The following is a 15,700-nucleotide window of genomic DNA, read 5'->3' on the forward strand; positions in this document are numbered from 1 at the left end:
AATCAAATATGGAATTATTGGGCACAGAGATGAGCAAAGTCTGCTGAGGGAAAATTCTACCTCACCATCCTTTTGGAGTTCTTTGAGAAAGTGAGCAAACTTGTAGATTATGGTAACTTGATAGACACATAATTGGGCTTTCAAAAGACTTTTCACAAGGTAGATAACCCATGACTCCTGAGCAAGTTTAGCAGTCATAGGATAACAGGATGGGTCCTTTTATGGGTTAAAAATTGGATTAAAAACCACAGAAAACAGGGTTAAACCACAGAAAATGGGTTTAAAAAACACAGAAAACAGAACATAGGAATAAATAGACAGTTATATCAATGGAGAGTAGTAAGTCTCAAGGTCCCATAAAGATTTGTATTGGGACCAGTAGTATTCGATTCATAAATGATGTGGAACTGGGAATGAGTAGTGTAATGGCCAGGTTTGTAGATGACACACCTTATTCAGAATGGTGAAAACAAAGGCCAACTGTGAAGAGCTCCAGGAAGATCTCTCCAAATTGGGTAAATGGACAATAAATATGGCAAATTCAGTATTAGTGTAAAGTGAACAAAAAATCACAACCTCACATACATACTATGGCATTAGGACTTGTTCAGAGTGAGAGGGAAAGAGACCTTGGGGTCATAGTGGATAGTAGCTTAATGAAAATTCACTGCCAGGTATATAACAATGGTCACAGGTGTAGATGGGTTTCAAAGGGGATTAGACAGATTCATGGAGGATTAGTGGCTATTAGTGGCTACCAGCCTTGGTAACTAAAGGTAATCTCCAAATTCAGAGGTAATAAATCTCTGAATAGCCGTGGCAGAAGGAGGAAGGCCTCAGCCTCAGCGTCCTGTGTGTGAGACAGAATGCTGGACTGAATGGACCATATGGTCTTCTTACTGAATGGACCATAAGGCTCTTCTTACGTTCTTAAATACAACCATACATAAAATCTGTGCAATTTGTTATATATTCCCCTGAAGACTCTTTTTTCTTTTTTGTAGCCTGTATTTTAATTACGCAAACCCAAGCATAATGTATAGAACAAAAGTTTACATTGATAACTTCCTCTTTTTTATGGGGAGGGGGAATAAAAGCATCACAAGCTTGAATCCTATAACCATGTTCAACACACACTTTGGCCGCAGAACACTTAACTTCCTCTGCTAACTTCCATTTATACAAGGTTAATGGTTGTCTGTGAGCCTTGTGCAGACAGAAGTACTAATGGTAGAGAATCTGAGATTTCCTATGACCCGGACATAGAATCCATGCCATAATTTCTGCAAAGTGAGTAGTAGAACTTTTAATATAGGTTCAATTCAGATGCTGGTGTAGTAACTAATAACCTGATTCAACTCAAGTGCAACTGTTGTGCTAATGCTTGTTTTATCCTTATTTTTTGATATATTTCTTTTTTCAAAATAGTTGCTTTTTACCCTGCCCCGGTTTTTAAACAGTGGTTTGCAATCTTTCTTTTCTCTATTGAACTCAGCAGGAGAAATTTAACTGGCTTTCTTTAATTTACTCTTACTTTGGAAATCAGTGACTGTATTTCTAATACATTCCCTTTTAGCTCTCTGAATCCCATTAACACTAATGAGAATTATGCACTTAAAAATGTGCTGCTTCAGATGTGACCCCCAGAGTGCTATCTCTGTCTTGCTAAGCTTCTGCTATTTTGAGAGATAAAACCTGTACTCAGACTCCATCTTTGGCATGATACTGAGAATGCAGTTCCCACTATGGACGGTGGTGATATAATCAAGCAGGCAGACCATATACGAGCAGTGTGTGAGGGCAGTATTGTGCCACATCTGAGGACAGCACAGCCACAGTATAACTGAGCCACCTCCTAAGCAGCTTGTCGTGTCACAGCCAGCAATCTGACAAGGACTCCTCCCAACTTCTGTGGAACTGCTGTATGCAACTCCATGGGCTGTGCCTATGTTTTTGCCAACATAAATTAGTGCCAGCAAATGTGGGCATTCCTATGCTGAAAGGGCTCAGGGCAGTGGTAGGATTCAAATCATTTAGCAACTGGTTCCGAATGGACTCAGTAATGGATTACAGCCAGTTCTCTGAACTAGACAAAAAATTAGCTACCGGTTCTACCAAATAGGTGCGAATAGGCTGGATCCCACCAGCCATGCTCCTGGACATGCTTTTTTTGGCACCAGTGTGAGCTCTTGCATTGGAGGTGTGTCACTGTGCACGGTGCCATGGCTACATTGGCGCCTATGCATGGCACTGCTGTGTTGCTCCCTCACACCAGTGCTAGGGTCACACCATCTCCTCACACACACACACACACACACACACACGGTTGATTGCACTAAGGATCTACATAATTCTTTTTCACATATACAAAGGCACATTTTAAAAAATCTAACAGGATTGCTTTTGTTTACTCTGAAAATCATAATTTTATTATTTTTCTCTTTTATTAATATTATTTATTTTCTCACATCAAAAAACAACACACAAAAACATACAAAAAGCAAAAGCAAAACACAACCCATTACACGTCATAAGGCGACTTCCAGATATCTCATCCAGCTATCAAGAACCAGTGTGGTATAGTGGTTAAGAGCAAGGGTACTCTAATCTGGAGAACTGGGTTTGATTTCCTGCTCTGCTACTTGAGCTGCTGAGGCTTATCTGGTGAACCAGATTAGCTTGTGCACTCCAACACATGCCAGCTGGATGACCTGGGGCTAGTCACAGTTCTTTGGAGCACTCTCAGCCCCACCTACTTCACAGGATGTTTGTTGTGAGGGCGGAAAGGAAAGGAGACTGTAAGCCCCTTTGAGTTTTATTACAGGAGAGAAAGGGCAGTATAAATCCAAAACTCTTCTACTTCATCTTTGACTACAAGTTAACTCTAAATTCAGTGCATATAATTAACATGTTGCTTCAGTAATTATTTCTTAAATGTCTTCTAGTGATCACAATTTACTGTTTCTTTTAGATTAGGGTTTCAAGTTTTGTGAAAAATTGTTCAAACTGTTATCTCTTAATAATACTGTCAGTGTTGCCATGTCTGCATGTTCTGTAACTTTCAGATTGCAGTCCTCTTTTGTTGGTTTCTTGTTGTCTCTCCATCTTTGTGCAAATAAAGTCCTTACTGCAGTTATCATGAGTATAAACAGAGTTCTATAATGTTTAGGAAAGTCTTCACTCATTATTCCAGAGGTGTATGGGAGGAAAATGGCGCTTGGAGACAACTCCTTCAGCTTTGAAAGCTGGCTTTTAAAAGCAAGGAGTGGGCAGGGCTCAAGGGTGGGGCCACACCCCCAACCTCTGTGCAGGCAGGGGCACACCAGCCCCCAAGCTCCGCCCCCCTGTGCAGGCTCAAAAGCTGACTTTTGAAAGCACGGGGACGGGGGTCAGGGGGGAGGGCCATGCCCATGGCCTCCATGCAGGTCAGGGGTGGGGCCACACCCAAGAGTTCCTTCCTCCCTGCTTTCAAAAGCCGGCCAGCAAGGAGGCGGGGTGGGGCTTAGTGGCGTTTGGTTGTGGGAGGTGCGTCCAGCGGCCCCCCACATGACCAAAAGGTGTGCTCCCGGGGACATGGGTGACCCCATGTCCCCACTGCTGATTCTCCCCTGCATTATTCCCAACCCAAAGGCCTGGTTTTTTCACAATTGTTATTTTTTTAAAAAAATTACAGTTCCTTGAGTATCATAACCTCTTTATATGGCCAGCATACATGAAAAAGACCCCTCTTGCTATTGATACTTCCAGCACCTATTTGACACACCGTTATACATCTTTGCCAATTTTTTTTTGGCTTATACATCATTTTGTAACAATGTTCTGTCAAATTGTAAATTTTATACCCTTCTTCCACAATCTCTCCTACTATTCCATCAAAATATCATGGCCAACATTTCTAGACCATTTAATCATTACAGATTTAACCACCTCATCTTCTCTATCCCATTGTAACAGAATCCTATATATTTTGGTAATTGGTTTGTCATTATTTATACATAAATTACATTCAAAATCTACCATTTGTGGATTAAAACCAACTTTCTTATTATCATCTTTTAATGTTTCTAACAGTTGATAATAATGAAATCAATTTTAATTATATCTTTTAAATTGTTATTTAAGTACTCCCCAACATTGTCTGTTTTGACTTACTACTTTCATCCAATTTCAAATAGTATTTATGAAATGCATTTCTTATATTTTTCTTATCTGACACCATATTGCCCTTCAATCATATTTTAGTGATGAAACTGTGTTCTTTTGCCTTTCTTAATTTAGCTGCTAGCATCTTTCCTGGCTTGTTGGCAAAGTCAAATGTTTTTTATTTTGCAAAATTCACATTCGTTTCCATTTCTTTTAACGTCAGCATTGATATTTGTTGTTGTAAAATCTTAATGCTTTGTGCAATCTCTTTCTCATCAATTTTTTTTCCAACTCCTGTTCATTGCTATGAAGTCCAGTACACTCTGTAATTTCTGTTGTGACGACTTTTTATTTAATACTTTCTGTTGTGTTAAGAATCCCCTCAGCAGCAGTGGCGTAGGAGGTTAAGGGCTCATGTGTCTAATCTGGAGGAACCGGGTTTGATTCCCAGCTCCACCGCCTGAGCTGTGGAGGCTTATCTGGGGAATTCAGATTAGCCTGTACACTCCCACACACGCCAGCTGGGTGACCTTGGGCTAGTCACAGCTTCTCGAAGCTCTCTCAGCCCCACCTAACTCACAGGGTGTTTGTTGTGAGGGGGGAAGGGCAAGGAGATTGTAAGCCCCTTTGAGTCTCCTGTAGGAGAGAAAAAGGGGATATAAATACAAAACTCTTCTTCCTCTTCTTCTCATAAATGCTTTACTGGCATCCCACACCACATTTTGATCTGTTCCTTTTTCCAAGTTCAATTTTTAAAAATTCTGTAGTTTCTGTTCTTTCTTTAAAACAATATCTGATTTTTTAATGAGGTTAGTATAAGATATTTGTGCTGGAGAGCAACTGTACCCTAGTGTTCATTCATTTGAGTAATTTATATACTGCATATCTACAGTCCTGTTTGAAGTAGTTCACAATCCTCCTCCTTTACTCCTGCAAGTTGTGCCAATTCTGTTATCAAAAGCTTTTTCATGTCTTGGCGCTTAGATTCAGGAATTCTCTAAACAGCAGAGAATCCTATCTGGCAATATTCCAGCAGAGCCACCTGATTTTGTAGTCTTTTATCCTCAGCTTCTAGATTGTGCAGCCCCCAGTCTCTGGGATCCCTGGCGGGATGACTCCAGCTGTTTCTCCCCTGAGTTGGCCTCAGAGTAAGGGAGGAGGTATCATGGGCTGCCTCTCCCTCTAGGTATGGACAGTTTCCCAGCTTGATAGGAACTGTCAGCCATAAGTCTTCTCATTGGCCTCCCTGTCCTGCCGTTTATCCCTTTCCTGTTACCCTTGGCTCTGCTACCCACCAATCAGGGCCTCTGGGTCTGGACTGACCAAGCCCACCCTTCCTTGGCCCCAGTAGCTACCTGGGCTGTCCGACTCCCCCTGGCTTCTCTTTCCTTATAGCCCCTTGTGTCCCTGCCCTTTTTCCTCTACTTGATACTGCCTGGGCCAGCTGCCTCCCTCCTGCTGGGTCATTGGGTTTCTTTGGGACATTGGTGGTGGTGTGTGGGTGGGTGACCCTTGGAAGGTTGTGTTGGGGAGTCCCTGGCCTTGGTTGGCAGGCATCCCCCTTATGTTCAGAGACTTGGGGGTGTGGTTATGCAGCTCCAGGCAGTATGGGGTTTTCTTGGCCATCCTGGAGGCTGCTGGGGCAAGGTGGTGCAACCTTGGCCAGTTTGGGCTCTCCCAGTTGCCCCAGAGGCTTTGGGAATATGGCAGCACAACTCCAGGCAGCCCGGGGCTCTCCCAGCTGCGTGGATGCTATTATGGATGCCAGGTGACTCCTTGGGTTGTCCTGGTCAGCTGGGGTGGGGGGTGGGGGTCCTGGCTCAGAACATAAATGTGCAATTTTTTGATTTGCACAGTCCACCCTGTTTTTTAATTCTTTAAAATCCTCTGCAAACTTTTTGATGACACTGTCAATATTTTTAATCCTGTTTGTTTTCTTATCAACTTTCCACAGTATTTTTTTAACATCTTCCAGTATCACTGTGTCTGCCCCATTTGCTTATTAACATTATCCAATGTAGTCAATAACTTGTTAAGAATCTGATCCAGGTCTGCTACGTTAGGTTTATCTGATATACATGTCAATTCTTCCTTTTACACACTTGGTAGTGGTGAAATTGAGTCTCTCTTCTCCAGCTGTTTAGAATCTTTACTTAAACAAATCTTGCTTTGCAACCATCTCAAAATCTCCTAACAACCCCCCCCCCCCCGGGTTGTAATCAAACTTCAAGTCCAAATTCTCCCAATTTGACATAGAAACAGTCTCAGTCACTCTGTTCTTTCCCAAAGCCTTCCCATTTTTCCTGCTGGTTACTGATTTAAAAATCTGGGCAGAAATATAATCTGCAGCTCTTTCCCTTCTGTGGCTTTCCTTCCTTGTTAAAATCTGAAGTTCTGTGTTACTTAAGGTCAAAGTTTTCACCTTTTGGATCACCACCTTCTCTCCTCCTTCCCCACCAACAGTCTGCTACTGCTTAAGCATCAGATGTTTACTTCATCCACCTAATTAAAACCTTAGATTCTTGTAAATTCCAAAAACAAACTTGTCTTGATGTTAATCTTCTCCCAACAGCTCTTAAAACATTCTGCCCTTTCTAATCTCTTATTCGTTACTGGATTCCGTCAGTCTTGTTATTAAACCTTTTTTTTATCTCACAGTTCAGTGTCTGGTTGTTCAGTTGATATTTATTGAAGAAAAACAGCCAGCAGCCTGCATTTAGTGGCAAACATCAAATGCATGCACTGCCTCCAAAATCCATGGGGATGTTGAAGGTGCATGCTGTTAAATGCTGCACTCAGCCTAGCCTGGTCTAGCATTGAACTGCAAGCACTGTCTCCATAATCCACATGAAAAAGGGGATGGCTGTAGATGCCATGTCTAATCTCCACGTGGCTGTAGGCACCGCCTCTGATGTCTATGTGGACTTTGGAGGTGGTACATTCAGGGTCTAGCATTCAAATACATACACCATCTCCAATCTGAACATGAAGATCAGATATGGCATCTACAGTCCCACACTGCACTCAGCCTGGCTGAGTCATTGAAGAAGACAATAATGCTAGAAAAATTTGAAGTTATTCCAATGTTCATTTCTCAGGACATATGACTTTCCTGATTTGCTGTGGTATAAAGATTAATTACTGTTTAGAATAGTCATATAAACCACCAATCCTACTTCACAGTTCAGGTACAGATTGCACAAGAATTTTTAAAAAAATCTTATCCATCTTAGTAAAAGACAGTTCCTATATGATAATCTGAGAGTTCTTTCCTATGCAGTTATACATTCAGGAAAACTTTCAGTCTTTACCACAGTGAAGGTATAAGGATGTGGGGGGGAGTTTGCAATTGTATAAATATACTATTACCTGAGGAGGATGTGCTCTGTACGGTCTGTGAAGATGAAGCATTGTAGAATTCTGTGTCCACAAACATAAATAACAATCCAGAATGACTAGCTTACCAAACCACTTTGGAACTGGGAATCCCACTGGGTAAATAATGGGATCAAGAGAAAAACCACACAGATTAATATCCAGCCAAAGTTAAGCACTTTTAAGCCTCATCTATTTAGGTGGAAGAAATTTAGAAACATGCTTTGCTCTCTCACTGTATTGCATGATACATTAAAGAATTTAAAGTTGGGTGTAAAGTTGTACCCTCCCTCACTACTGTATATAGCATCTTAAATTCATGCCTACTTTATTAGGCATTGTATGAAATCATTCTGCAGAAGATGAACTATGATCAGCAACTATCCACTCTTTCTGGAGAACCTTCCAATTCCTTGTTTTTCCATTCTCACCCCCTTTCAAAGATTGCAGTGGCAATGGTAGGCTTTGGGCCCACAAAGGTTCGGGGGCGGGGGGGGGGGCTTACAGTGTGTTTTAAACAAGAGTTTGAGGGGGTGATGACAGTTCATGGTTTAGAATGGCTGATGCATCCCTGTTTCCTGCCTCCCTGCCTTGTGCTCTGCTGAGGCACTGCAAGCCCTGGAGCAACCTAGACTTGAATGGGGCAGAGGAGAAGAAGTTGGGCTCTTCTCTTACCCCTCCCCCACAACTTTAAAACTGAAAACTGTGTTATTCTTTATTTTGTCAGTGACGTACTGTAACAAATGGTACCTAAAGCTTGCCCCTGGCACTGCACCCCCCCACACACCCAGCCCCAATGTAAATCTCCCCACCGCTGCCATGACCCCCATGGAACTCCCTTGCCCCTCCGCAAAAAACAACAAACCTTTCTTCCATCCCTCCAAACTATGCTGGGGCCAGCAACATACTGGGGTAGGGGACAAGGTTAGGGAAGAAGCATGCCCTCTCTGGCCTTGTCCCTGCCGCCCGTGTGTTGCCAGCTGAGGGGCTGCTCAGAGAGATGGAGGGAAGCTAACTGCATTTTAAAATGCAGCTAGCTTTCCTCCATCCCTCCAAGCAGCACTGTGGCTGGCAGCATAATGGGGGGAGTGGGAGTTCAGTGGGGGTAACAGCAGGGGAGTGGAGGGAGTTCATCTGGGGGATGGGGAGAGATATGCAGGGGCCCAAAATGTGCCTGCCCGTGACCAAGGCGAATGGTACCTGGGTCGTGTAACCCCTTTGCCCCCCCCCCCCCAGAAACATCATTGGGCTCTGCCATAGTCCACAAGTAGACCAGTCCTCTCTTCTGATAAGCTTGGCCTCCCCCAAAGAGCCTGATTGGGAAAGGGAGAAGGATCAAGAACAGAGAGCCTGTTCAAGTGTGTTATTACCATCAAGCTGCTTCTGACTTATTAATCAATTGCCTCCCAAACATCCTCTTGTTGACAAACTTGCTCAGGTCATGCAGACTGAAGGCTGCGGCTTACTTTACTAAATCATTCATTTCATGGTATCTCTTCCTCTTTTCCTACTACCTTCTACATTTCCTAGTGTTATTTTCTTTTCTAGTGAGTCTTTTCCAGTGACTAAAGTACAGTAGCTTCAGTTTAATAATTCTAGCTTCTAGTAGCATAATTGTACTTCATTGGGCTGCAAAGAAATGTGAGGTGTGTTTTGTTTTTCCCATTGTCAAAGTTGTGTGTGCTGTGTTTTTAAAAATATCTGGGGGGCGGGGAGTTCTCTATGGGTTGGGTTTTTGTGTATGCAGGGGGAATCTTCAAAAAAGGTCAGTATTATCTAGTCTGGCCTGCAGAACCTCCAGTTTCCAGGCAGAGACTGTTCATATCACCTATTGCCTGATCTTTTTGTTTGAAACTGCAGATTAAACCTGGGATTTTCTGCATGTAAGGCAGATGTTCTACTGCACAGCCAAGGGTGGGTTTTGTAAAAGTAGGTCTTTGGAAAAAGATAAATTTGAAAAGAATTAGATGAGTATTATCAAAAAGTTTTTGTATTGTTCAGCAGATCATGACCTTCTGGTCTGCCACCTCGCCGAGATCGGAGTCTGTCGGACAGTCCTGGAATGACTGTCCTCATCTCTCCATGGCCAGGGATGGCAGGTAGCATCAGGGGAAGAGAACTCCACTCAGCGCCCCATGATATGTGGGGTGCTGCAGGGAGCGATCCTCTCCCTGATGCTCTTTAATATCTACATGCGCCCCCTAGCTGGGTTAGTTCACAGCTTTGGGCTGCGGTGCTATCAGTATGCTGATGACACCCAGCTCATGTTCACGATGGCGGGTCATCCAGCCTCCGTTCCAGGAGCTCTCCAGCGTTTTTTGGAGGCCGTGAGTGTCTGGTTGAAAGTGAGCTGGCTGAAGCTGAATCCAGCGAAGACGGAGGTCCCGTGGGTGGGTCGAGGAGAGATGCTGGTTGACACGTCTCTACCTCTGACTTAGCCACAGTGATCCATGCAAGGGTCAGCTCTAGAATGGATCATTGTAAATTGTTGTACGCTGGCCTTCCTTTGCCCCTGATCTGGAAACTAAAACTCACTCAGAATGTGGCAGCCAGGCTCCTCTCAGGAGGGCATAGTGAAGACCAGATTACTCTGGTCCTGTATCAGCTCCATTGGCTGCCGATCAAGTTCCAGATCAGGTTCAAGGTGCTTGTTTTGACATTTAAGGCTGTGAGTGGTCTTGGACCTACATACCTGCAGGACCACCTCTCCCCATATTGCCCCTCCAGACTCCTGCGCTCATCGGGGGGGGGATTTATTGGAGGTTCCCGGCCCTAGACAGGTCCAGCTGGCCACTACTAGGGCCAGGGCCTTTTTGACCCTGGCCCCCACCTGGTGGAACAAGCTCCCAATTGAGATCAGGACCCTGATTGGACCATCAGGACCTCCCTTGGGTGCCTTATATGAGGTTTTATTGCCATCTTGTATTGTTTTAGAATTTTGCTGTTTAAAGTTTTAGTAGATGTATTGTATTGTTTTAATTGTTTTATATGATGTTTGCCACCCTGAGCACTATCGGGGAGGGCGGGATATAAATCCAAAAATAAATAAATAAATTAGTAGTTACAATTAAAATGTATATAATTTTATTTTTTTTCTAATTCATTGGTATTATCTATTCATATTTTATTTATTAAATCTAATTTTTCATGACAGGCTGGAACTAATGGCTACATGGCTCCTGAAATCCTAAAGGACGACGCGAGTTACTCCTACCCTGTGGACTGGTTTGCAATGGGATGCACTATTTATGAAATGATCGCTGCTCGAACACCATTCAGGGATCAAAAAGAGAAGGTCAATAAAGATGAACTAAAGAGGAGAACCTTAGAAGATGAGGTGAAATTTGAACATCCTGGCTTTGATGAGGCAACCAAAGATATTTGCAGAATGTTCTTAGCTAAAAAAGTTGAAGATCGTTTAGGAAGCAGGTATGTTTTTACTTTGATTAGTATATTTATTTGCTTATTTTATTGATTTTGTATGCTGCTCCTTCCCATAAAGGCTCAAGGCAGCTTACAACATTCATAGGCAATTTCAGTTAGACAGATTAAAATTACATCTCACTAAAAACAATTTAAAATCCCATTACAATTCTGATTTTCCAAGGTTGGCATAAAAGGTCTCAAAAACATCACTAAGGAAGTCAGCTAAATGGACCGAAGGAAAGAAGGGAAGGGACAGGGGAAAAGGAAAGGGACAGGAAAAAGAAAAAAGGAAAAGAAGGGGAAGGAGGAGGCCTAGACAGAATAGCCATACCTACTTCAATCATATGCCTGCTGGAACAGCTCTGTCTTACCGGCCCTGCAGAACTCTACTATATTTTGTAGAGCTTGGATCTCATTCGACAGAGTGTCCCACCAGATTGGGGTCAGGTTGAGGCTAGCCAGATCTCTTCATGGCCAGGGATCTCCAGTGGATTTCCATTCGCAGAGCATAGCAACCTTTGAGGGACATACCAGGAGAGACATACCAGGAAAGAAATAATTAGTGATTGTGGCTCCACCGGGGGCATTGGGACTTTTAAAGCATTTTTCATGGTTACCTGGACTCAATGGTACTCAATCAAGCTCCTTGGTCACCAAGAACCACACCCACACAGGTATCTATCCAACTGAGCACAGTTTTCTTCACCTGCCTACTTAAAATGTCAGGGAGCTGAGCTGTGCCTCTGCCATGGGGCAGTTCCACCAAGCCTGCTCAGGTCCAGTTGACTTATCTTACCCAATTTCCCAGTTCCTCCTCTATGTTCCTCTTCCTTCCTTCTCATACTCTCCCAGCCATCTAGCTTACCTTCCTTTCCTCCAGCTGTCTTGTCATGTCCCTTTTAATGGTTGGGGCTCTACCCCATGCAGTCCACCCAGTGCTGCTGTTCCCTTCTCTAAGCCTTGGTCATCTGTTAACTCCTTCCTTGCCTTGCCCCACCCTGTTCTGGAGCAGTTGCTGTCTTTGGCCAGGTAAGCAGGGCCTCCACTGCTGCCTCTGTGTCACAATGATACAGCTATTCTTTTTTAGGAAATTAAATCTAAAGGTACTATAAAGCTTTGTGCCACTTTTGTTGACACCAAAAGAGAGCTACATATTTCATGATATTCAGATACAGACATGAATGTTAGCAGCATGAGCTAGAAAGCAGAAGGCTAAAATGAATATACATCTACCTAATATAAGTTTTACGTTCTTATTACAGACATAGGAACTAATTTACTATTCATTTGTTAAAATGTAATAAATCTTTAACTGAACTCACTGAAATAGCACAAAAGTACATACAATATTGGGGATGAGTGACTGGATCTTTTATAGGTAGTTTAGCCTCAAAACTAGTGGAGTGGGGGGGGGGCGCGGGGATGTTATATGGATTGGGGCTTTGTGCTAGAAAAGAGGAAGTTAACCCTTATCCCCATGCTGTTTCTCTGATCAAAACTGGCTTCTCAGATTGCCTTAAACCCTCTAAGGCCGATTCCCCACAGTCAATTAATTGCGTGATACTCATGCGAAATATCAAGGATTCAGGAAGAACTCCGCACTGCCTGATCGACGAACAAGGATTCATCCCAGTTCTGGTGCTCATTCTCCTCCTTATCCCGCATCTTTGCCGAACCTGCTTGAAAGTACTACTTTTTCAAAAAAACACGTATTTGATCCAGTTTGGAGGGGAGGTTCGGGGGTCTAACTCTGGTTCAAATTTCCCACCGTAGAGCATGACGCAAATGCCTTACAACCAATCAGTGTGCACAGTGCTGTTCTTGCGACAGCACAAGAGAACTATAACCAACCAGAAACTTGGGTGGGGGAGACGTTCTGACGTCATAACATGAGCATGTTTTGGTGGGAGAAAAAAAAAGGTCCCATCCCAACACAGCATGACAGCCAATCAGGTGAGACCCGCCAATCCGATCGCGTGGTAGTGGGGATTGTTACATTTCTTGAATCCAAGATAGGCCTAGATGTCTTCACTGGAAACATGCTGTGGTGGGGAGGTTGAAACTTTGATGAAAAGGTGCAGTTTATTTTCAAACTTGGTTTGATCTAGATTGAATTTCCCGGTGGGGATTCGGCCCATGGATAAAGCAGAGGCAGGAAAGGACCAGAATAATTTCAGTAATTAAGCTGTTTGCATCAAAAGTCTAAAGACAGTCTTCTCCTATAGTTTTGTGGCTTTGTGACCTTTAGAGAATCAGACATAAAGCAGACTTTCCATCAACCTCTTCCTATCCTGAAGACACAATGATGTAAATTAATGCATTTTAAGATGATGTACACTTTATGTCTTCTAAACACTTTTAATTGAGCCTTGCGCTGTATCCACATGTAGGGGAACATGGGAAGCTTCCCAGTTTAATGGGAGCTTTCACATGATGTTGTACTAATTGTGAGCATGACTGTCAGGCATTCTGGGGTGTTCCCCTTTGAGCTGGATCAAAGGAATATATGTTTTTTCTAACAAATGACATCTTTCTCTCTTGGAAGAAGACTTAACAGAAGGGAATTGTTGGGATGCAACACAACATGACTAACATTCCAAACCTTTTTTGGAATTAAGTCTTACTCTGTTCAAATGCTGTAAAGCAGACTGAATTCTGCTTAGAATCTTGCTTAGTTCTCTCCAGTGGGGCTTACTCTCAGAAAAGTGTTTTTCAGATTGTCTTGCTAAGCTGCACTGTGATGTACACTCACTTTGGAGAAAGCCCTTTGAACACACTGAGAATTCCTGAGTAAATAGGATCAGTCTGCATACTGATGTTTTAGGCATTGAGCACTGCTATAAAAACTTTATGCATGTTCATCTGTAGTAATGTATTGTTCCTTTGAGGAGTAGGATTTAAATGAGAAAACTTAAAACTGGTTTGATACTTTGAGCTGTTACTATTTGTGTTTAAATGCTTCTGCAAATTGCACAGAATTCTTTGCAACTTTGCTTTCTGAGGAAGCATCCTTGTTTGTGTCCATATTAGCCATTTAGTCTTAAATGGCCATCATTTGATCTCTAGGTTTCAAGCTGGAAACCAATCTTATCCCCGAGTATTATTTATTATCCTCCCATCTTTTCTAGACCTAATTTATGGAAATTATTAGGACTGCCATCTTTCTTTTTGCTCCCGCTTCAATTAATTACCTCCAGTTCTCTTGAGACTGACTGTGACATTCTTGGATGAATGATTAATTTTGAGTAGCGGGAAGGTAGAGGCAATCAACTACTATTTTCTATTTGCTAATTATCTATAATTTATTTAATGATCACAATTTCATAATGGTGCTATTATAATAATAAGTAATAGACATGGCTATGACTGCAAAGTGAAAAAATATTCTCTAAACAAAACTGAAAATTGAGCCATGAAAGCCATGGCCACAAGAGAAGAGAAAGTAATTAGTTATTCTGGAAAAGGAATCAAGAAGAGAATGGCAAAGAGAAGTAGAACTTTTGATGGGTAGTCATACTTCCAAGTAAACTAATAGTAGTATATTACCTTATGGGAGTTTTATAGGGAAGATAACATTACAATTATTGCTGAATATTACTCTAGTTTATGATGCAACTGATTGTGAATAACATGTGACTGAGCACAGTAATGTGCCCTACTATGGAAGCATATTTCAAAGGGCATAGAAGGGTACAGCTTTGCTTGAAATGGCACTTTGTCAATCCATCCCAATAACAAGCGAACCTAGTAAAATGCATAATCACATAATATTTCATCATGTTTCTGACCTATATATTGACTCATTTGATTAAACCTATACAGTGCACTAAGTAAACTATCTACCAGATTTTGCTTTCTTAATCTTTCTGCTTATCACCCACAATCCCCTTGGGTCCCTTCTAGTTACTGTATATGGGGAAAGTGTTCCTATGCAACAAGTCTGCAAGACAACGTTGAAGTTTCTTAATGGATCCATGGTTTTGGTTCTTCTACTCTTTTGTTCCAGCTTGTTGAATGTTATATTAACCTCTAAGGGATCAGAGAACTGCCTTGCAAATGTTATTTGTGCAGATGTTTCTCATGCTGCTGTTATTTCTAAAATATGCTGCTTTAGCATTTTTTGATAGTTGTGATAAATTTGCATGATTCCAACGTGGTTTCCATTCTGTGACCCAGATCTTGGTACCATAGAGCAATAAAAATTGTTATCCAACTCTCAAATGCAATTGGTGGAGCTCAAGAAACAGAAAATAAAAGTAATACAGTCATGCACCAGAACAAAAAATGCCAGCTAACAAAATATATATAACAAAACACAGTCAACTATTCTGTCCTGGTAGTTGCTATGAGAAACTACTAGGGATGTGCAGACTGAAAATCTGTAAACAATGAGTGTGACTTGTTTTTCATAGTCCCAATGTGTAACATATTTGGAAATATTAAGAGTAGGGAAAGCCATCCCTCACACAGAGGTGGCAAAAAGCCTATCTCTGCCTGTTACACTGGAGATATTGTTCAAGAACAGCTCATCCTTATGTAAAGATTAGCTAAAGATTCTGCTAAGGTCATTGAGACCTTGAGTAATCTGTTTAAATACCTGTTGCATAAGTTAAAGCTTCTATAGGCAGCTTCAGTTTGGACACCTAACCCTTTTGTTTCTATTGAAGAGCCAGTGACCGCACAGATTAACCATGATTAACCATTTCATCTTCTGTCCTCAGCCATGTGGAATCTGTATTCCATTTTTCCCCAGTTT

General features: G+C 42.1%; 1 protein-coding gene across 2 annotated transcripts in view; it reads left to right on the forward strand.

The window, feature by feature from the left end:
• GRK7 (G protein-coupled receptor kinase 7) overlaps positions 1-15,700 on the forward strand; it is a 63,003-nt gene that overhangs the window by 24,306 nt on the left and 22,997 nt on the right. For both annotated transcript variants that reach the window (XR_007245300.1, XM_048506396.1), the window contains exon 3: positions 10,673-10,947. Coding sequence is in view for 1 of the 2 variants with exons in the window: in XM_048506396.1 (XP_048362353.1) it covers positions 10,673-10,947 (275 nt within the window). In the remaining variant the exon portion in view is untranslated. The remainder of the gene's footprint in view (positions 1-10,672; positions 10,948-15,700) is intronic.

Source organism: Sphaerodactylus townsendi, linkage group LG08 (genome assembly GCF_021028975.2).
Source record: "Sphaerodactylus townsendi isolate TG3544 linkage group LG08, MPM_Stown_v2.3, whole genome shotgun sequence".
Taxonomy (NCBI): domain Eukaryota; kingdom Metazoa; phylum Chordata; class Lepidosauria; order Squamata; family Sphaerodactylidae; genus Sphaerodactylus; species Sphaerodactylus townsendi.